At 40.6% G+C, this 22889-nt stretch overlaps 1 protein-coding gene across 1 annotated transcript; it reads left to right on the forward strand.

Moving 5' to 3' along the window:
• Window positions 1–12434: 12434 nt before the first annotated feature.
• Window positions 12435–14650, forward strand: LOC138372357 (baculoviral IAP repeat-containing protein 8-like). Its single transcript, XM_069337638.1, has 3 exons — window positions 12435–12896; window positions 13025–13189; window positions 13300–14650. The coding sequence occupies exons 1-3, from the start codon at window positions 12530–12532 to the stop codon at window positions 13983–13985; spliced, it is 1218 nt and encodes a 405-aa protein (XP_069193739.1). The 5' UTR covers window positions 12435–12529; the 3' UTR covers window positions 13986–14650.
• Window positions 14651–22889: the final 8239 nt, after the last annotated feature.

Genomic DNA, 22889 nt, shown 5'->3' on the forward strand with positions numbered 1-22889 from the left:
ACTGGTGTACAGATTCCTGAGTCTATTGGGCTCTATCATATCTACATTTGAAACTGTGTATGGAGTAAGCCTCCACCACAATACTACTTAATGCATTCCATTTGTTAACTACCCTGACACTGACAAAATTCTTTCTAACGTCCCCTGTGGCTCATCTGGGTACTAAGTTTCCACCTGTGTCTCCTTGTTCGTGTTCCACCCGCGCTAAAGAGTTTGTCTTTGTCCACCCTGTCAATTCCCCTGAGAATTTTGTAGGTGGTTATCATGTCTCCCCTTACTCTTCTGTTTTCCAGGGTTGTGAGGTTCAGCTCCCTTAGCCTTTCCTTGTAACTCATTCCTCTCAGTTCCGGGACCAGTCTGGTGGCATACCTCTGAATCTTCTCTAACTTCGTCTTGTGTTTAACTAGGTATGGACTCCAGGCTGGAGCTGCATACTCCAGGATTGGTCTAACATAAGTGGTATACAGGGTCCTGAACGATTCCTAACACAAGTTTCTAAAGGCAGTTCTTATATTGGCCAGTCTAACATATGCCGCTGATGATATCCTTTTGATGTGGGCCTCTGGGGACTGGTTCGGTGTGATATCGACCCACAGATCTTTCTCTCTATTTGACTCTTGCAGGATTTCACCTCCCAAATGGTACCTTGTGTTCAGCCTTCTGCTCCCTTCGCCTAATTTCATTACTTTACACTTTCCTCAGTTGAACTATAGCAGCCATTTTCTAGACTATTCCTCCAGTTTGTCCAGGTCGTCCTGTAGTCTCTGTCTATCTTCATCTGTTTTGATTCTTCTCGTAATTTTTGCATCATCAGCAAACATTGAGAGGAATGAGTCTATACCCTCTGGAAGGTCGTTTACATATACTAGAAACAGGATGGGTCCGAGTACAGAGCCCTGTGGAACCCCGCTGGTGACATCTCGCCACTCTGATGTCTCCTCCCTCACCGTTACTCGCTGTTTCCTATTGCTTAGGAACTCCCTTGTCCACTGGAGCACCTTACCTTTTACTCCTGCCTGCTGCTCCAACTTTTGTAACAGCCTTTTGTGAGGTACTGTGTCAAAGGCTTTCTGACAGTCCAGTCTTCCCACCCTTTTCTTTCCTACCTAATTTGTGTTGCTTGGTCATAGAATTCTATTAGGCCTGTGAGGCACGATTTACCATCTCTGAACCCATGCTGGTGGTGTGTTACAAAGCTGTTTCCCTCCAGATGCTCTACGAGCCCTTTCCTCACAATCTTCTCCATCACCTTGCATGGTATACAAGTTACGGAAGCTGTAGTTCAGTGCCTCTTGCCTGTCACCATTTTGGTAAATTGGGACTACATTAGCTGTCTTCAAGCTTTCCGGAAGGTCTCCCGTTTCCAGTGACCTGTTATACACCATAGAGAGTGGCACACTTAGTGCTTCTGCACCTTCTTTAAGAATCCACGGTGAGATTCTGTCAGGCCCAACAGCATTTGACACATTCAGCTCCACCAGATTCTTTTTGACCGCATCACTGGTGAGGTAAATTTCCTCCAAGGTTGTTCGGTTTGCCTCCTCATTTAGTGCAGGGACCTCTCCTTTTTCTATTGTGAAGACCTGGAACCTTTTGTTGAGTTCTTCACACACGTCTTTGTCGTTCTCTGTGTATCTGTTCTCCCCTTTTCTCAGTTTCATCACTTGTTCCTTCACTGCTGATTTCCTCCTGATGTGGCAGTGGAGCAGTTTTGGTTGGGTCTTAGCTTTACTCGCGATGTTATTTTCGTACTGCCTCTCTGCTTCTCTCCTCACTTTGATGTACTGATTTCTGGCCCTCTGGTATCTCTCCCTGCTCTCTGGTGTTCTGTTGTTCCTGTAGTTTCACCATGTTCTTTTACTCAATTGCTTTGCTGCTGCACATTCCTGGTTGAACCATGGATTCTTCTGATGCTTTTCATTTTTCACTTTTTGGACTGGGATAAACCTGTCTGCAGCCTCCTGACACTTCTGAGTGACATAATCCATCATATCCTGTACAGTCTTTTCTCTGAGTTCTGTTTCCCATGGTATTCCCCCTGAGGAAATTCCTCATCTCGTCATATTTTCCTCCTCAGTAATTTAGCCTTTTTCCTTCCAATCCCATCCTTGGATAGGTTATCCCTACCTATACCAGATACTCAAATATCAATACACTGTGGTCACTCATTCCTATGGGGGCTTCATATTTGACTTCCCTTATTTCCGAGCCATTTAAGGTGAAAATCCAGGTCGAGTCTTGCTGGTTCGTCATTTCCTCTCACTCTTGTGGGTCCCTTGACATGTTGGCTCAGAAAGTTCCTTGTACTCACTTCCAAAAGTTTAGATCTCCATGTGTCTTCACCTCCATGTGGGTCCCCATTCTCCCAGTGGTGGACCAGTGATGACGGACCAGTGATGACGGACCAGTGATGGACCAGTGATGACGGACCAGTGATGACGGACCAGTGATGGACCAGTGATGACGGACCAGTGATGACGGACCAGTGATGACGGACCAGTGATGACGGACCAGTGATGGACCAGTGATGATGGACCAGTGATGACGGACCAGTGATGACGGACCAGTGATGACGGACCAGTGATGACGGACCAGTGATGACGGACCAGTGATGACGGACCAGTGGTGGACCAGTGATGACGGACCAGTGATGACGGACCAGTGATGACGGACCAGTGATGACGGACCAGTGGTGGACCAGTGATGAGGGACCAGTGATGACGGACCAGTGATGACGGACCAGTGATGACGGACCAGTGATGGACCAGTGACGACGGACCAGTGATGACGGACCAGTGATGACGGACCAGTGGTGGACCAGTGATGACGGACCAGTGATGACGGACCAGTGATGACGGACCAGTGATGACGGACCAGTGATGACGGACCAGTGATGACGGACCAGTGATGACGGACCAGTGATGGACCAGTGATGACGGACCAGTGATGACGGACCAGTGATGACGGACCAATGATGACGGACCAGTGATGACGGACCAGTGGTGGACCAGTGATGACGGACCACTGATGTCGGACTAGTGATGACGGACCAGTGATGACGGACCAGTGATGGACCAGTGACGGAACAGTGATGACGGACCAGTGATGACGGACCAGTGATGACGGACCAGTGATGGACCAGTGATGACGGACCAGTGATGATGGACCAGTGATGAGGGACCAGTGATGAGGGACCAGTGATGACGGACCAGTGATGAGGGACCAGTGATGACGGATCAGTGATGAGGGACCAGTGATGACGGACCAGTGATGACGGACCAGTGATTACCCAGTGATGACGGACCAGTGATGAACCAGTGATGACACACCAGTGATGGACCAGTGATGACGGACCAGTGATGGACCAGTGATGACGGACCAGTGATGGACCAGTGACGGACCAGTGATGACGGACCAGTGATGACGGACCAGTGATGACGGACCAGTGATGGACCAGTGATGACGGACCAGTGATGATGGACCAGTGATGACGGACAAGTGATGACGGACCAGTGATGACGGACCAGTGATGACGGACCAGTGATGACGGACCAGTGATGACGGACCAGTGGTGGACCAGTGATGACGGACCAGTGATGACGGACCAGTGATGACGGACCAGTGATGACGGACCAGTGATGGACCAGTGACGGAACAGTGATGACGGACCAGTGATGACGGACCAGTGATGACGGACCAGTGATGGACCAGTGATGACGGACCAGTGATGATGGACCAGTGATGAGGGACCAGTGATGAGGGACCAGTGATGACGGACCAGTGATGAGGGACCAGTGATGACGGATCAGTGATGAGGGACCAGTGATGACGGACCAGTGATGACGGACCAGTGATTACCCAGTGATGACGGACCAGTGATGAACCAGTGATGACACACCAGTGATGGACCAGTGATGACGGACCAGTGATGGACCAGTGATGACGGACCAGTGATGGACCAGTGACGGACCAGTGATGACGGACCAGTGATGACGGACCAGTGATGACGGACCAGTGATGGACCAGTGATGACGGACCAGTGATGACGGACCAGTGATGATGGACCAGTGATGACGGACAAGTGATGACGGACCAGTGATGACGGACCAGTGATGACGGACCAGTGATGACGGACCAGTGATGACGGACCAGTGGTGGACCAGTGATGACGGACCAGTGATGACGGACCAGTGATGACGGACCAGTGGTGGACCAGTGATGAGGGACCAGTGATGACGGACCAGTGATGGACCAGTGATGACGGACCAGTGATGACGGACCAGTGGTGGACCAGTGATGACGGACCAGTGATGACGGACCAGTGATGACGGACCAGTGATGACGGACCAGTGATGACGGACCAGTGATGGACCAGTGATGACGGACCAGTGATGACGGACCAGTGATGACGGACCAGTGATGACGGACCAGTGATGACGGACCAGTGATGACGGACCAGTGGTGGACCAGTGATGACGGACCACTGATGACGGACTAGTGATGACGGACCAGTGATGGACCAGTGACGGAACAGTGATGACGGACCAGTGATGACGGACCAGTGATGACGGACCAGTGATGGACCAGTGATGACGGACCAGTGATGATGAGTAGTAGGGATGACATGCCACAGGTGATATTTTTTTTTGGGGAGCGGACCCCTGTGGACTTGACATGCCACAGGGGATATTTTGTTCTGGGCAAATATCACGTGTAGCATGTCAGGGTTTTCAGGTGAATTTAGAAATATCGTGTGTAGCATGTCAGGGTTTTCAGGTAAATTTTGTGTCACAGATTTTAGAAGTATGGAATTCTTATGAGAAAAATAATTTCCGAGACATAGAAGTTTGTTAAGGCCTTATGGGAGAAATTCAAATAACGTGTGTAGCACTTTAGGGCTTCCAGGAGAACTCTACGGACATATTTTACATGTTTTCAACTTACAAAATCGTCTATGTAAGCCTTAGTTATTCATATAAATTTAGAAAATCACCTGTGTAAGTCATGGTTTTCAAGTCTCGTACCTCACACCCCCCTCCCTCCCCCCTTACCTCGCAATCTGTCGCGTCACCTTTATTTACTTTGCGCCCAGCCAGCCAGCCAGCCAGTCGTCTCTTAATCTTATCTTATCTTATCCATAATATCTTGACCGTCCCTCCTCTCTCTCTCTCTCCTTTCATTCAGTTCAACTATTTTCCAACATCGTATGTTTGCTCCTTTTCATTAAGCAAGTCAGTATGTTTGCTCCTTTTCATTAAGCAAGTCAGTTTTACACAAATAAATCATGTTAGTAAGCAAGTTCTAGCTCACGTTCCCCACCTTAGTCCCCTGTCGTATAAAGAATACTATCATTCCAATCCCTCTAAAATTTAAAAATAATCATATTTCAAATGTAGTTCAATACAGTAATTTAGTTACCAAGCTCCAGCTCTTGTCCTCCGCCTTAGCTCTCTCGCGTATCTTCGTTAGTATCAGTCCAATTTCCCTGAAATTTCTACCCTCTGTATTTCAGACATAGTTTAGTAAATGCAAACAATTATCAAACTCTAGCTCTTGTCCCCAGCTTAGTTCATTTGTACAAATCATTAGTAACAGTCCAAATTCCCTGAGATTTTTAGCCTCTGTATTTCAGACACCGTAAATAAGATCAAAACAGTTACCAAGCTCCAGCTCTCGTCCCCGCCTTAATTCTCTTTCGTATCTTTGTAAATAACCCATCAATTTCCCTAAAATTAAAAGCAGACATACTTCAAAGTTAGTAAATAAGATCAAGTCAGTTACTGAGCTCCAGCTCTCGCCCCCCACCCTCTTCCACCCTCGAGTCTTTGTAAATAAACCATCAATTTCCCTTAAATTGTTACCCTCTGTATTTCAGACACCGTAAATAAAATCAAGTCAGTTATCGAGCTCCAGCTCCCGTCCCCGCCTTAATTCTCTTTCGTATCTTTGTAAATAATAACCCATCAATTTCCCTAAAATTAAAAGCAGACATACTTCAAAGTTAGTAAATAAAATCAAGTCAGTTATCGAGCTCCAGCTCTCGTCCCCGCCTTAGTTCTCTTTCATATCTTTGTAAATAAACCATCAATTTCCCTGAAATTTTTACCCTCTGTATTTCAGACATAGTAAATATGAAGTAAACAATTATAAAACTCTAGCTCTTGTCCTCTGTCCAAGTTCACTCCTGTAAATTCATTACTATCAATCCAAATCCCCCTGAGATTTAAACACCCAACTACATTTTCAGACATAGTAAATAAAAACCAGTTCAGTTATCAAGTTACAACTCTTGTGCCCCAGCTTAGTTCATTTGTGCAAGTTCTTTATTTTCCAACTAAATCACCCTGAGATTTAAGATCACCTTATTTTCTAACGTAGTAAAATTAATCTGGACATTAGCCTTAGATCATCAGACATAAATATATTCGATCAAGTCCGTCTCCAGCGTATCTCTTATCCGAGTATACACATAACCCCAACCTGTTTAATTATCTTTCACCCCCTCCCACCTTCCTCCATCTCATCCAAGTCTCGTAAATTTAAATGTAGCTGTTAATTTGCGTTCTTTCCCCGTTCATAGCATATTCTCTGTAAGTTCAGATCTGTACTTAGTCTTACATATTCTCTACTTCTTTCCAATTTTATACAAGACTTAAACAACTATTACCGTCTCCTCTATCTTATTTAAACATGAGTCATATGTAAATATACCCCGACTCTTTCCATCCAATACAAGTCCTAGCTTGTTCACCGCCCAACTCACTACGCTATTTCTACTCTACATGTTATAGCATGTTTTCCGCTCATCTTGGTACCAACCCTTACAATCTCTCTCTCTCATTCCTTTACATGTCTCAGCATGTTCGCCTCGCATCTTACTACGCTGTCTACTTTACATGTTGTAGCGTGTATTACTGTGTCCCATATCTTATTTAAACATGAGTCATATGTAAATATACCCGACTCCTTCCATCCATTACAAGTCCTAGCTTGTTCACCGCCCAACTCACTACACTGTCTACTTTACATGTTGTAGCATGTTTTCCGCACATCTTGATACCATCCCTTACAATCTCTCAATCCTTTACACATCCCAACTTTCAACCCTTTCTTACAATTTTCCTCCATCCCTCCGCTACATGTTCTTACCCGTTCATTACAGTCCACTACTTATTCTCTAATCATCTCTGTACTAATTCTCAAAACTAGTTGGTTCTGTCATTTTAGTAAGTAAGTAAGTAGATCATCGTTATTAACAACGACAACAACAACAACAACAGTAACATTACTAATTCACAGTAAGTTACTACTGAGCATTTGGTAGTTATCCATTTTCAAATAAGGTCAATATAAATCATTCTAAGACATCTTCGTACAATTAAAGATACTTGCCTGTGCACTAAGTCATTACTTACAGTAGCATCTTAAGGCATTGTTTTCGTAACTCAGTTTTATTAAACATACACCTTCATTAGTCAAAGGAAAACTTTTCAAGTCATTTTATTCAATATTTCCGTTAAACTTACTACATCATGTCATTATTCGGTTTCATAATTAAGTACTTGTTTCAGTCCTCCAATGTAATAAGCAAATTATTCTATTAAGGATAAAGAAATCTTATTTAGAAGAGACATTAAGTTTATTACAACATTTAACGCATACAAGTGTTTTAGTAGTTATACAGGTATTCAAGAAATCATAAGTGTTCTTAGTAGTTTTACAAGTGTTCAAGAAAATCATATACAGTTATTCTTAGTAGTTATACAGGTATTCATAAGTGTTCAAGAAGCAATTATATACAAGTGTTCTTAGTAGTTATACAAGTGTTCAAGAAAATCATATACAGTTATTCTTAGTAGCTATACAAGTGTTCAAGAAAATCATATACAAGTGTTCAAGAAATCATAAACACTATAGTCTTATATAGAAATAAACATTTGAATTTATAAAAGAATTATAAGTAAAACATGTATTTGATTTCACACAATGAAACTCACTATCCAGCAAGTTAAAAAATCCATCACATGCACAGCATCCCCCTTCCCCTTCTCCAAAATAGATTAGTTTTTGTCCCTTAAATTCCTTTAAAACATAGAAAGCATCGCTATAAACATTATCATCACAAATCAATTCAGGCCAGGACATTAGAAGTACTTCTCTGTCATTACAATAAGTCCTAACTGCTTCTACAGCATCCATTTGTTCAACCTCCATCCACTTACTCTCACCCATATTCGAGTAATTATCTGTAGCTCGTACCACATTAGTATGTCTTATCCTAATAAGATTTTCAATAAAGGCCATACCAGAGAAAACACCAAGTACAGGATCCTGTCCTATAAATCTCATCACTGCCTCTATTTCTATCTTTTGGGGGGTATGATATCCTATTTCTGGTCTCATCTTTATTAAATTTAACGGAAAAGATGGAAAGCTCTCCTCCATATGATCAATTAAACTCCAATGTTCATCTTCTTCTGTTTTAGGGTGAATAATACTAAGCTCTTTCACAGTCTTACTATTTACCTGCTGTTGCAGTTCATCCTGGCTCATTATAGTATACACTTCTCGTTCTTCAGAACTCAACTTATTAATAAACCAGTTTGCAGCATTTGGAGAACCAATTTCATCCACAAATTTTCTTATAAAAAATTTATCCTTTAAGTTACATCCTATAGGCACTTCTTCAAATTCTGGAAATATGTATTTAAAACGGGGTTTAGGTCTAAAAGTGCAAATTATTTTATCGCCTTTAAATAACAAAGAAATTTTCTTCATCTCGGCCTTACTAGGAGTTTTCGTCAGCAACAACACTTGACAATTCTCATGTTTCTTGAGTACATCTGTAACACTCTCTTTTAAGCTAAATAAGACTATATCACATTTTATCATTGGAAGTTCTTCTTTCAACTTTATAAAATCACGACCAATCAGTATCATTAAAACATTTTCACTTTTGCTAATAAACTTTGCTAGAGCTGGAACGATGTTCTCATGCGTACATTTATCAGTATGTGTCATCACTTTATAAGTCTGTTTTTCCGCCAGGGGCATATTCTTCCACAAAACAGTCGAAGCTGGACTTTGCCATATAGTTTCTGACACAAGATCAGGCATGCTTCCAAACCCTGGTAGACTCTTCACATCCATCACATGGGGTAGATCTTTAAACAAAGAAAAATACAATATTTAACACAGGGACTATTAAATAATCATAATATTTCAAAACTAAAAGATATTCAATAATAAGCAAAATTATATCACAACAAATATAACGAGTACTGTAAGTACATCATACAATAAACACTTACTGTATACAGCAGCCATCGATCCGAGTATGTCTTGTCACTGCTGGACCGAGATGGGGAGTTTATGTCAAGATATATCCCGACCTAGCTTATCACATCGGAGATTGTTACGCTCCGCCCCTCTCTCTTAGCTGTAGTTTCCAAATTAGTTATATGTATTATTTTAGATCTACTAGTTTTAACTATGACATTCTCTTCCGTTTATTAGATCCCTCCTCTACTTGTTTCTTCTCTCTCCCAGTCCCCGTAACATCTTCTCCAAGAGGTATACGAACCATTAATAATTCTTTTTTATTATTCTTTAAAACATAAGCTAAATGGGCTAGTCCTGGAAAATAGTGTGTCTCCCATTCTTCTTGTTCTTCTTTACTCCATCCTATTCCGTCATTAAACCCAATACCATATGGAATAATTATACGCTGGATTAAATTATTATTTCTTGCCTGACAACAAATTTGTCTTATTGCAGATTTAAAACTCCAACGTTTAATAATATCTTTCTGTAATCCTAGATCTTCATTAGAGCTACTGTATTGAAGTCCTATAATATGAGGTTTTATTTCTGGTTCTGGAGATAAAGCAAGTACTATACCACCAGGAGTTATATTATTCTGTACCACTTCACACTCGGAAACTTTACTGTAAGGATATTTTTCCCATAACAGTTGTGCAAATCCACCAGATAAATTATGAGAATCGTAGACAAGACAGTCTCCAGGTTTTAGAATTTCATCACTAGTAAAATCAGCATCTATAATACACTTATTCAAACGCTTAAGCTTCACTTGCATGTACATAGAACAATCCATCTTGAAGTAAGACAGAAAAAGTTTCGTACCTCTTCCTATATACTCAGAAAAGTAGAGTTGACATTTAGACATTAAAAAGGGAGAAAATAAACACACGAGTTTCTATTTTGTTATTTAATGTGTAAAAAATGTACAATGTATTTAATTTGTAAAAATGTACAAAGTATAAATTATTTACAGACATTATTATTCCCAATCCATCTTCTCTTCTAAATTTGTAAAACTACTACTAACACACATTGTAACATTAGTATCAACAGACGTAGTAACATTAACAGGTGTTGAATTAATTGTATCAGACAACTTAGTGTTGATAGAAGGTGAACTAGCATCAGCGGTAGCAGGCGTAGCATCATCTTCAGGTGTCCTAGCAGCATCAGTAGCATTAGTTGTGGGTCCATTTTGAAGAACAGCAATGTATGGAATCTTATTTTCAAAGATGCCGTGGGTGGATGACTGAGGAGGAACGATGTTTTCAGGACGTACTATGAAGAGTACAATACCTCGTTTTCGTAGTTTTTGTCCTATTTTCTCAAGTATAGGCAAATATTTACTTTCCCATACTGCGCAGTTGTCCAAATAACTTGACATGCCAAACCCATATGGAATAATAATTCTCTTAACACATCTTTTAAGAATGAAAACAAGGGCTTCCTTCAGAGCATTTTCAAACCAGCGCCATCTCTGATATTCTGTATCTTTTTCAAGTCCATCGTAAAAATGTTCATCTAAACTTCGTACTTCACACGGAGGATTTTCATATGCTGGTAAAGTTGCAGGTCTACTAGCAAACTGAGTCACTAAACCAATAATAAGGGGTAGATGGGGATCTTCATCCATCCTGTTGTTAAATTCAGGTGGTTCTCCAATATGTATACTACCAGGGTTACTGCGATAAGATACAACAGCCCTGTTTTTGTAAGGAAAGTTTTCACGATGTAATCTCGCATATGGGTAACGATCCCACAATCCTTGCACAATTTTACACATTTGTACACTCGTAGCATCAAGATCGTACAATAAACAGTCGTGATTATTGTAGACGGGCAGGGATGCAAAGTCTCCAATAATAGTCTTGATCTCCATAGCCTTGAATATCCAAGCTTGAAGTAGATTCCGACATCCAAGAAGAGGAGGACGCCGTAAGAGATCACTCCGGGGGAAGCATATATACATCTTTAGGCTGCGCGTAGAAACACTGCGCACACAAAAGGTTGCCAAGTGTTACTTGCTCTTCCTCTGCATAATCTCCTCGTTAAACAGTAATTTAACTTCCACTCCGTAGGGTTTTAACTGTTTATACATATCTTCAATAACAGGAAGATAAGTATTTTCCCAAACTTTATCTCTTCGAACACATGTAATCCCAATTCCTGTTGGTATTATAACTCTCATAATTTGAGGAGAGCCCTTGATAAAGTTAAATAAATCTTTCATACCATTCTTGAAGTAGACGAGACGATTAATGGATGTATCTTCGTTTAATCCAGAGAGCATGTTTCTGTCTTTTGAGTTTTCTATAATTCCCTGAGCAATGTTATTACTTTCTATAGGTAATCCAATACCGTATTGTGTGGCTATAGCAACAATATACGGAAGATTTTCTCCTTTAGAGATATGAATTGTTCCTGGTACTGGACGATCTTCAGGGATACATCTCTTAAGACTGTACAAGGGTCGGCGAACATTATAAGCGTCAGCATGAGAATATTTCTTGGCTAAGTCTAGGGCCATTCCTCGGGGAACACAGGATATACAGTTCACTCCGTACACAATACAGGTTTCACTATTACAAAATGAATCGTCGGTTAAATAACCCTGACAAGTTGTCAGAACAGTATCCATGGTGAATTTTCTTCCTCGTAAGGTAGTAGATACGATCCAGATAGTCGTAATAATATCCCTAATGTGAGGTCCGCGCTCTTATATTGGGGGAAATGTAAAAGTTACCACTTATTTGAATATATTAATAAGGATTTTTGTTACCTTAGAGTGATATTATATATTACATTATAACTAATAGTATATTTCATTTTAGGATATAGATGCTTTAAGCATATATTTTAATTAGATTAAATAAGAATTTACTACTAAATTATATATATATATATATCTATCATTATGTACGGCAGCTACGAATAATGACGTAACAGTATACTTTTAGCGAGATTGCCAAAGTGATGTATTTTTCTAATAAGTCTAATAAATAATGAAAGTAGTCTACTAAGTATTTATATAAGAGCTTTATTTAATTATGAAACTTTAAGGATTTTTAAGTAGAGAAGTATTTAGAGGAAATTACTGTCTATTATAAATGGGGAAACTGTTAAATATGTAGCGATGTACGATACTTATTTTAGGGATATATATACTTGCTTATCCTACTCTAATAGTTAGTGCTGCCCTCACACGATGGATCCTTTGTGTGCCAGGAAGTTTTACAGTATAGAAAGCCTTAAATGTGCAGGAGTTAGACTACAAACATTTGTGGATTGGCCCATTAAGTGGTTAAACCCTATTGACTTAGTTGAAGATGGGTTCTATTACCTTCGCAATAGTGATTACTGTTTGTGTGCATTTTGTTATTGTATAGTAGGTGCATGGATTGTTGGTGATACCCCCAGAAGACGTCATAAGATCATTAATCAAGACTGTGCCTTTATTAGAGGCAAGAGGAGTGACAATGTTTCTTTAGAGGTGTCTGAGATAGCTTTCAAATATGGACTGGAATTTGTTTCCCATAAAATAGAACTGGGAAATAAGAAAATAAGTGATAGTAGTAAGTATATATTCTTATGATGTATTCTTATACCAGTCTTATATACTCTGTACAAAACTTGATTGCTTAAATAGATACATCTTATTCTTCTAAAGAATAATTTACGTAACTACGTTATATTTTTTTAGGTGGTGCTCCTCCTAAGGAAGATCTGGGATTGATCAAATTTAGGAAATCGCTGAATCCAGGATTGGTAACTTATAAATCTCGCCTAGAGACATTTGATATGACATGGCCTGGAAGCGTCAAGCAAACTTCTCATGAGCTGGCAGAAGCTGGTTTTTTTTACTGTGGTATGAAGTGTTTTAACTATTTTAACTTAATAGAGTTATAAGTAAAGAAATAATGAATATTAGTTAAAAGATAGTAACGAGATAATGCTGGATTGTTTTATGGTTTTCAGGTATAAGTGACCACGTCTGCTGCTATCACTGCGCCTGTGGAATACGAAATTGGAGACCAGAAGATGATCCTTGGACGTTACATGCGAGATGTAGTCCAGAATGTGCTTACATTATTCTTGCAAGGGGCAAGGAATTTGTTAAGAATGCTAGATTGACAATACCATTACCTATAAAACCTATAGACAATGATTTAATTAATATCTTAATGGAGGGTATGGATAAGTTCAAACATCTGATTCATAAAAAATTAATACCTGTGGAGAGTATAAGATATGCTTTAAGTGAGTACCTTAAGGAATCCAGAGATTTGTTACCTTTTATTATACAAAGTAGATGTCTAGAAATCGTGTTGAGGTATATGCAAGAGGGTACAGATATTTATTTACGGGTACGGGACTTAATTTATGAAGCAGTTGATGATAAAGAGGAACAAGAAGCTACGCTTGAAGATCTGGGATTGAAAACTTTACCGGAGACTTGTACTAACACTGTTGAAAACAAGGACTGTACAGAACAATCTTGGGAAGAAGATATTTTATGCAGAGTTTGTATGGATAAAAATATAAATATTGTAATACTACCATGTAAACATATGGTGACGTGCAGTGGTTGTCTTTTAGCTCTGAAATGCTGTCCAATTTGTAGAGGAAATATTTTATATATAATAAATCCAATTGCTTCTTGAACACTTATGATTTTCTTGAACACTTGTATAACTACTAAGAACACTTGTATATGATTTTCTTGAACACTTGTATAACTACTAAGAATAACTGTATATGTTTGCTTCTTGAACACTTATGAATACCTGTATAACTACTAAGAATAACTGTATATGATTTTCTTGAACACTTGTAAAACTACTAAGAACACTTATGATTTCTTGAATACCTGTATAACTACTAAAACACTTGTATGCGTTAAATGTTGTAATAAACTTAATGTCTCTTCTAAATAAGATTTCTTTATCCTTAATAGAATAATTTGCTTATTACATTGGAGGACTGAAACAAGTACTTAATTATGAAACAGAATAATGACATGATGTAGTAAGTTTAACGGAAATATTGAATACAATGACTTGAAAAGTTTTCCTTTGACTAATGAAGGTGTATGTTTAATAAAACTGAGTTACGAAAACAATGCCTTAAGATGCTACTGTAAGTAATGACTTAGTGCACAGGCAAGTATCTTTAATTGTACGAAGATGTCTTAGAATGATTTATATTGACCTTATTTGAAAATGGATAACTACCAAATGCTCAGTAGTAACTTACTGTGAATTAGTAATGTTACTGTTGTTGTTGTTGTTGTCGTTGTTAATAACGATGATCTACTTACTTACTTACTAAAATGACAGAAACAACTAGTTTTGAGAATTAGTACAGAGATGATTAGAGAATATGTAGTGGACTGTAATGAACGGGTAAGAACATGTAGCGGAGGGATGGAGGAAAATTGTAAGAAAGGGTTGAAAGTTGTGCGGAAAACATGCTACAACATGTAAAGTAGACAGTGTAGTGAGTTGGGCGGTGAACAAGCTAGGACTTGTAATGGATGGAAGGAGTCGGGTATATTTACATATGACTCATGTTTAAATAAGATATGGGACACAGTAATACACGCTACAACATGTAAAGTAGACAGCGTAGTAAGATGCGAGGCGAACATGCTGAGACATGTAAAGGAATGAGAGAGAGAGATTGTAAGGGTTGGTACCAAGATGAGCGGAAAACATGCTATAACATGTAGAGTAGAAATAGCGTAGTGAGTTGGGTGGTGAACAAGCTAGGACTTGTAACGGATGGAAAGAGTCGGGTATATTTACATATGACTCATGTTTAAATAAGATAGAGGAGACGGTAATAGTTGTTTAAGTCTTGTATAAAATGGGAAAGAAGTAGAGAATATGTAAGACTAAGTACAGATCTGAACTTACAGAGAATATGCTATGAACGGGGAAAGAACGCAAATTAACAGCTACATTTAAATTTATGAGACTTGGATGAGATGGAGGAAGGTGGGAGGGGGTGAAAGATAATTAAACAGGTTGGGGTTATGTGTATACTCGGATAAGAGATAAGCTGGAGACGGACTTGATCGAATATATTTATGTCTGATGATCTAAGGCTAATGTCCAGATTAATTTTACTACGTTAGAAAATAAGGTGATCTTAAATCTCAGGGTGATTTAGTTGGAAAATAAAGAACTTGCACAAATGAACTAAGCTGGGGCACAAGAGTTGAAACTTGATAACTGAACTGGTTTTTATTTACTATGTCTGAAAATGTAGTTGGGTGTTTAAATCTCAGGGGGATTTGGATTGATAGTAATGAATTTACAGGAGTGAACTTGGACAGAGGACAAGAGCTAGAGTTTTATAATTGTTTTCATCATATTTACTATGTCTGAAATACATAGGGTAAAAATTTCGGGGAAATTGATGGTTTATTTACAAAGACTTGAGGGTGGAAGAGGGTGGGGGACGAGAGCTGGAGCTCAGTAACTGACTTGATCTTATTTACTAACTTTGAAGTATGTCTGCTTTTAATTTTAGGGAAATTGATGGGTTATTTACAAAGATACGAAAGAGAATTAAGGCGGGGACGAGAGCTGGAGCTCAGTAACTGTCTTGATCTTATTTACTAACTTTGAAGTATGTCTGCTTTTAATTTTAGGGAAATTGATGGGTTATTTACAAAGATACGAAAGAGAATTAAGGCGGGGACGAGAGCTGGAGCTCGATAACTGACTTGATTTTATTTACGGAGTCTGAAATACAGAGGGTAAAAATTTCAGGGAAATTGGACTGTTACTAACGATCTTGTATAAACGAAATAAGGTGGGGGACAAGCGCTGGAGCTTGATAACTGTTTTGATCTTATTTACGGAGCCTGAAATACAGAGGGTAAAAATTTCAGGGAAATTGGACTGATACTAACGAAGATACGAGAGAGAGCTAAGGCGGAGGACAAGAGCTGGAGCTTGGTAACTAAATTACTGTATTGAACTACATTTGAAATATGATTATTTTTAAATTTTAGAGGGATTGGAATGATAGTATTCTTTATACGACCGGGGACTAAGGTGGGGAACGTGAGCTAGAACTTGCTTACTAACATGATTTATTTGTGTAAAACTGACTTGCTTAATGAAAAGGAGCAAACATACTGACTTGCTTAATGAAAAGGAGCAAACATACGATGTTGGAAAATAGTTGAACTGAATGAAAGGAGAGAGAGAGAGAGGAGGGACGGTCCAGATATTATGAAGATAAGATAAGATTAAGAGCCGACTGGCTGGCTGGGCGCAAAGTAAATAAAGGTGACGCGACAGATTGCGAGGTAAGGGGGGAGGGAGGGGGGTGTGAGGTACGAGACTTGAAAACCATGACTTACACAGGTGATTTTCTAAATTTTATATGAATAACTAAGGCTTACATAGACGATTTTGTAAGTTGAAAACATGTAAAATATGTCCGTAGAGTTCTCCTGGAAGCCCTAAAGTGCTACACACGTTATTTGAATTTCTCCCATAAGGCCTTAACAAACTTCTATGTCTCGGAAATTATTTTTCTCATAAGAATTCCATACTTCTAAAATCTGTGACACAAAATTTACCTGAAAACCCTGACATGCTACACACGATATTTCTAAATTCACCTGAAAACCCTGACATGCTACACGTGATATTTGCCCAGAACAAAATATCCCCTGTGGCATGTCAAGTCCACAGGGGTCCGCTCCCCCCAAAAAAATATCACCTGTGGCATGTCATCCCTACTACTATGATGGACCAGTGATGACGGACCAGTGATGAGGGACCAGTGATGACGGACCAGTGATGAGGGACCAGTGATGACGGATCAGTGATGAGGGACCAGTGATGACGGACCAGTGATGACGGACCAGTGATTACCCAGTGATGACGGACCAGTGATGAACCAGTGATGACACACCAGTGATGGACCAGTGATGACGGACCAGTGATGGACCAGTGATGACGGACCAGTGATGGACCAGTGACGGACCAGTGATGACGGACCAGTGATGACGGACCAGTGATGACGGACCAGTGATGACGGACCAGTGATGATGGACCAGTGATGAGGGACCAGTGATGAGGGACCAGTGATGACGGACCAGAGATGAGGGACCAGTGATGACGGACCAGTGATGAGGGACCAGTGATGACGGACCAGTGATGACGGACCAGTGATGGACCAGTGATGACGGACCAGTGATGAACCAGTGATGACGGACCAGTGATGGACCAGTGATGACGGACCAGTGATGACGGACCAGTGATTGACCAGTGATGACGGACCAGTGATGACGGACCAGTGATGACGGACCAGTGATGACGGACCAGTGATGGACCAGTGATGACGGACCAGTGATGACGGACCAGTGATGACGGACCAGTGATGACGGACCAGTGATGACGGACCAGTGATGACGGACCAGTGGTGGACCAGTGATGACGGACCACTGATGACGGACTAGTGATGACGGACCAGTGATGACCGACCAGTGATGGACCAGTGACGGAACAGTGATGACGGACCAGTGATGACGGACCAGTGATGACGGACCAGTGATGGACCAGTGATGACGGACCAGTGATGATGGACCAGTGATGACGGACCAGTGATGAGGGACCAGTGATGACGGACCAGTGATGAGGGACCAGTGATGACGGATCAGTGATGAGGGACCAGTGATGACGGACCAGTGATGACGGACCAGTGATTACCCAGTGATGACGGACCAGTGATGAACCAGTGATGACACACCAGTGATGGACCAGTGATGACGGACCAGTGATGGACCAGTGATGACGGACCAGTGATGGACCAGTGACGGACCAGTGATGACGGACCAGTGATGACGGACCAGTGATGACGGACCAGTGATGACGGACCAGTGATGATGGACCAGTGATGAGGGACCAGTGATGAGGGACCAGTGATGACGGACCAGAGATGAGGGACCAGTGATGACGGACCAGTGATGAGGGACCAGTGATGACGGACCAGTGATGACGGACCAGTGATGGACCAGTGATGACGGACCAGTGATGAACCAGTGATGACGGACCAGTGATGGACCAGTGATGACGGACCAGTGATGGACCAGTGATGACGGACCAGTGATTGACCAGTGATGACGGACCAGTGATGACGGACCAGTGATGGACCAGTGACGGACCAGTGATGGATCAGTAATGACGGACCAGTGATGGACCAGTGACGGACCAGTGATGACGGACCAGTGATGGACCAGTGACGGACCAGTGATGGATCAGTAATGACGGACCAGTGATGGACCAGTGATGGACCAGTGACGGACCAGTGATGGACCAGTGATGGACCAGTGACGGACCAGTGATGGACCAGTGATGGACCAGTGATGACGGACCAGTGATGACGAACCAGTGAGGGACCAGTGATGACGGGCCAGTGATGACGGACCAGTGATGGACCAGTAATGACGGACCAGTGATGGACCAGTGATGGACCAGTAATGAATGATGAACCAGTGATGGACCAGTGATGACGCACCAGTGATGATGGACCAGTGATGACTGACCAGTGATGAGGAACCAGTGATGGACCAGTGATGACGGACCAGTGATGATGGACCAGTGTTGGACCAGTGATGATGATGGGCCAGTGATGGACCTGTGATAACGGACCAGTGATGGACCAATGATGGACCTTTGATGGACCAATGATGGACCAGTGACGGACCAGTGATGGACCAATGATGGACCAGTGATGGACCAGTGATGACGGACTAGTGTTGGACCAGTGATGATGATGGGCCAGTGATGGACCTGTGATAATGGACCAATGATGGACCACTGTTGGACCAGTGATGATGAAGAGCCAGTGATGGACCAGTGATGGACCAGTGATGACGGACCATCAATGCACTGAATACCCGAAATAAATCATTATATATTTACATTTTACTGAAAATTTCCACTAAAATACTTAGTGGCAGCAAAGTGCTATGCTCTTTACGATTTTATTATATACTTTTGTGTATAATCTGAGCAGATGTTTATTTATATTTCTGTTGTATGACTTTTATTTTATGACTTTTTATGTTCTTTTCTAATGTTCGGGAGTCAGGGTTTTTATGGGAATAAATACCGTGTTGGGCTGTTTATCCTACTGCACCTTACTGGTCAGTAAGGTGCAGTGAGGCTCTTACTGAACACTTGGACGGTCGGGGATTGGACGCCGACCCATGGGCACCACACCACATGTGAGAGTTTGACTTAGATTAAGTGGGAATAAATGAAATTGGCATAAGAATTGAGCTCGGAAAATTTCTAAGAATTTTCTTTATTCTTTAACCTTTATTCCTGTCGTGATATTCAATTAGGTCGCCCGAGGAAGGACGTACTTAGCTAACACACCAGTGTAGTAAGCAGCTCATTCCTCACTTTGGGACCAGGTATGAACAATTGACTAGGCGCGAGCAAATGCCGAGACCCCAATGAAAATTGAAATCCTTTCCACTTGGGCCGACGACCTTCGCCATTCGCCGAAGGGAATCTAACGAGTTGGTCCTGGGCTCTCACAACAATAATTTTTTATTATTATTATTATTATTATTATTATTATTATTATTATTATTATTATTATTATTATTATTATTATTATTATTTTCTACCACAGACGTGGCCACACATTTACAATGCTAACCAGCATATATACATTTTCTTCTGTCCTCCATGGACAGGGTTAGAGAAATGTTAAACATATAGTTCAAGGGTTTATTGAACACTCAACCACAGAAGGTGATTCGGTGCTTTTAAAATGCTAAGCTAACCTACATACGTAAATACATAGATACACAGATTTACGTATGCCCTACATAAAGTGTTAGATGTGTCTTTTACATAGTGTCATTAATGTACATTCACAAAGGTGAAATGTAATTCTGATCAGCTTCCATATATACTTTATACCCATACATATACATACACACATACACATATACATACATATATACACACACATGCATTCACATACATTTGTCTCATTTACCCTGACAGGGTGAGGTAGCTGATAAAGAAACTAGTGTGCAATTAAGTGTCGGAAAATCCGACACCATTTAATAATCATACAGACAGATAATATTTGTTGCTGTATTACCAACAAGTTACCCATAGAAAACGTAACTTGTAGTGGAATTACCGTCTATAGAAAACGGGATATCATCACCACATACTATTATAATTCACCAGCTATTCTGCTGGGAATTATTCTTAAATACATTAGTCTTTGGACTTTACCATCATAAAAACATCTTATATAAATTAACTTAATTATCAATATTAAAGTAGAGTAAATGTGACCCTTCTATCACTTTCTGAAATCTGGACAAAGTAGGCCAGGCGTCAGTGGAGGAAGGAGGGCAGCCATTGTTGTGTCACCTCCGAGACGTGTGGAGCGAGTTCGGCTCCTATCATTCTGGACAATGTCGGCCAGTGACGTCAATAGAATGGAGTGTTAGGGCAGCCATTGTTGTTTATTGAGACCAGAGGCTCACACGGGAGCAAATTCGGCTCCTGTTAAATTTACTTGGACGTAGTGTTATGGAACCCAAAGGTGTACCATTGTCAACACGCTGTCTACAAATACAAGTTAAGTGTCTATCCGAAACCCGTTTATCATTCATTTATGGCCATTAATGTCAGGATATAGGGTTAGCCGGTTAGAACGCGAAATCGCCTCATACTAAAGGTAATTAAGCCAGGTCTTCATGTTCCATGTACTGTTTTCTCTGATATACTTGTCATATATAGGATTCTGGCTTCACAGCTAGCGCACTTTTGACAGGTCAAGACGAGGATGCAAGATTATGTGCACCAGTTACTGGGTGATAGAAGCTACCTCAAAGAGGATAATTTGGTGTCTACACTCTAGTTATACCTGGTGGACTAACCTGCTGTACTATAAGAGAAGGAACCTCATCAATGTATGTAGCTATTACTGTAATTTGATTGGCTGCATATGTGTAATATAAACCCCCCCTAATGTGTAGAGGATCGATTTGTGAGATTATGAGATTATTGCAGAAATACAGTCCACTTATCATTATACAAATTGCTATCGAAGTATATAAATTAACGTAAATATAAATTCATATAAATTAAATAAATATAAATCTCACAGGTCGGTTCCCACATTATTTGGTCCTTCGAACCGGATTATTTGGTCATCTTCGATCCGGATGACGGATTATTTGATCCTTTGAACCCACATTTGGTCATCTTAGTACCGGATGAACCAGTTAACCAAACCAGTGGATTCATTAAATATACTAGTGCAGTGTTATTTAAACAAGGCCAGCCAGTCAAAGACAGCGGCGAAGCCTCGTGGGAGCTCAGGAGCCTCCCTCAGCCCAGTTCAGCTTCGTCAGCGGTTTCATGCACACCCACAGATATTTGGTGGCGTGTTATTTCGTGAAATGACAGCGCTAATATAGAATCCAGCCAAATTAGTGACTGTGTCTTCGCGAGATTGTTCACGGATTTCGTGGTGTTACATTTCGCGAGAGATTATCTACGAATTTTGTGGACTTTATTTCGCGAGGTCACTAATAACATTTAATACTTCTAGATAATATTAGAAGTTTCATAGAGGCTAATTAAGAGGCTATTATCAATAATTGTGTATATTATTTCTCCAAAATAGAGAATTATTTCATATATATTGCACTAGTGATCACAGTATAATATTTACTAATTGCCAACCCACAACAGGGTAGGATATTAACCATTGACTAGTTGAACTATTATCGTTCATCCTAGTCCCATTATTACTATAGTCAGTTGTACTATATTGAATAACCTAACACCATTAATGAATGGTCCAGACCCTATTTTGGGTGTAATTTTTATCAACTCGAATTGAGTTGTATATATAATAATTTACTTATGATCATTACACCTTTGAGTGATTAATTAGTGTCTCTTCCATCCTAGGGTGATATAGAAGAGCTAACCTAAAGGTACTTCCAGTGACACTGGTTTATCACTCAAATGATTAGTGTGTATGATTGTATATATATAATGTGTATTAATTTTAAGTGCTAACCTCTAGTAGAGGTAGGATTATTGCCTAGTGAGTTCAGAATTTACCCTAGGCTACCATCAGTGCTTGTTCAGTATTATGAGCAGCTCAAGTACAAGCCCCACAAGGCTTCACCAACTAGCCAGGATGGATAATGCAGGGAGAATGAAAAGAACCCTTGCAGGTCTTAAAGGCCACTTAACAAGACAGATCAAGAAATGTGAAGATTTGTCACAACAATCTCAAGTTGATTATGCTGACCTGGAAAGCTATTATCAAGCAGCTGCAGGTAAATTTGAGCAAATCAAATGTCAAATAGCAACATATGTGGCTGAACTTGCCAACACCAATTTATCAGAAACAGAAATAGACGACATTATGGTTGATCTTGCGAATTATGAAGATCACACTCAGGCCACGTTACAGCCTTATGTCAAATTAATTGCCCAGAACAAGGCAACAGCAACAACAACAACAGTTGCATCTAATACGAG

Source organism: Procambarus clarkii, chromosome 38 (genome assembly GCF_040958095.1).
Source record: "Procambarus clarkii isolate CNS0578487 chromosome 38, FALCON_Pclarkii_2.0, whole genome shotgun sequence".
Lineage (NCBI taxonomy): Eukaryota > Metazoa > Arthropoda > Malacostraca > Decapoda > Cambaridae > Procambarus > Procambarus clarkii.

What these genes read in the sequence shown, in the direction of transcription:
- LOC138372357 (XM_069337638.1), top strand. Translation starts at nt 12,530, where the DNA reads ATGGATCCTTTGTGTGCCAGGAAGTTTTACAGTATAGAAAGCCTTAAA. An exon ending in TAAGAAAATAAGTGATAGTA is followed by an intron (nt 12,897 to 13,024) that starts GTAAGTATATAT and finishes ATATTTTTTTAG; the next exon opens with GTGGTGCTCCTCCTAAGGAA. An exon ending in AGCTGGTTTTTTTTACTGTG is followed by an intron (nt 13,190 to 13,299) that starts GTATGAAGTGTT and finishes TATGGTTTTCAG; the next exon opens with GTATAAGTGACCACGTCTGC.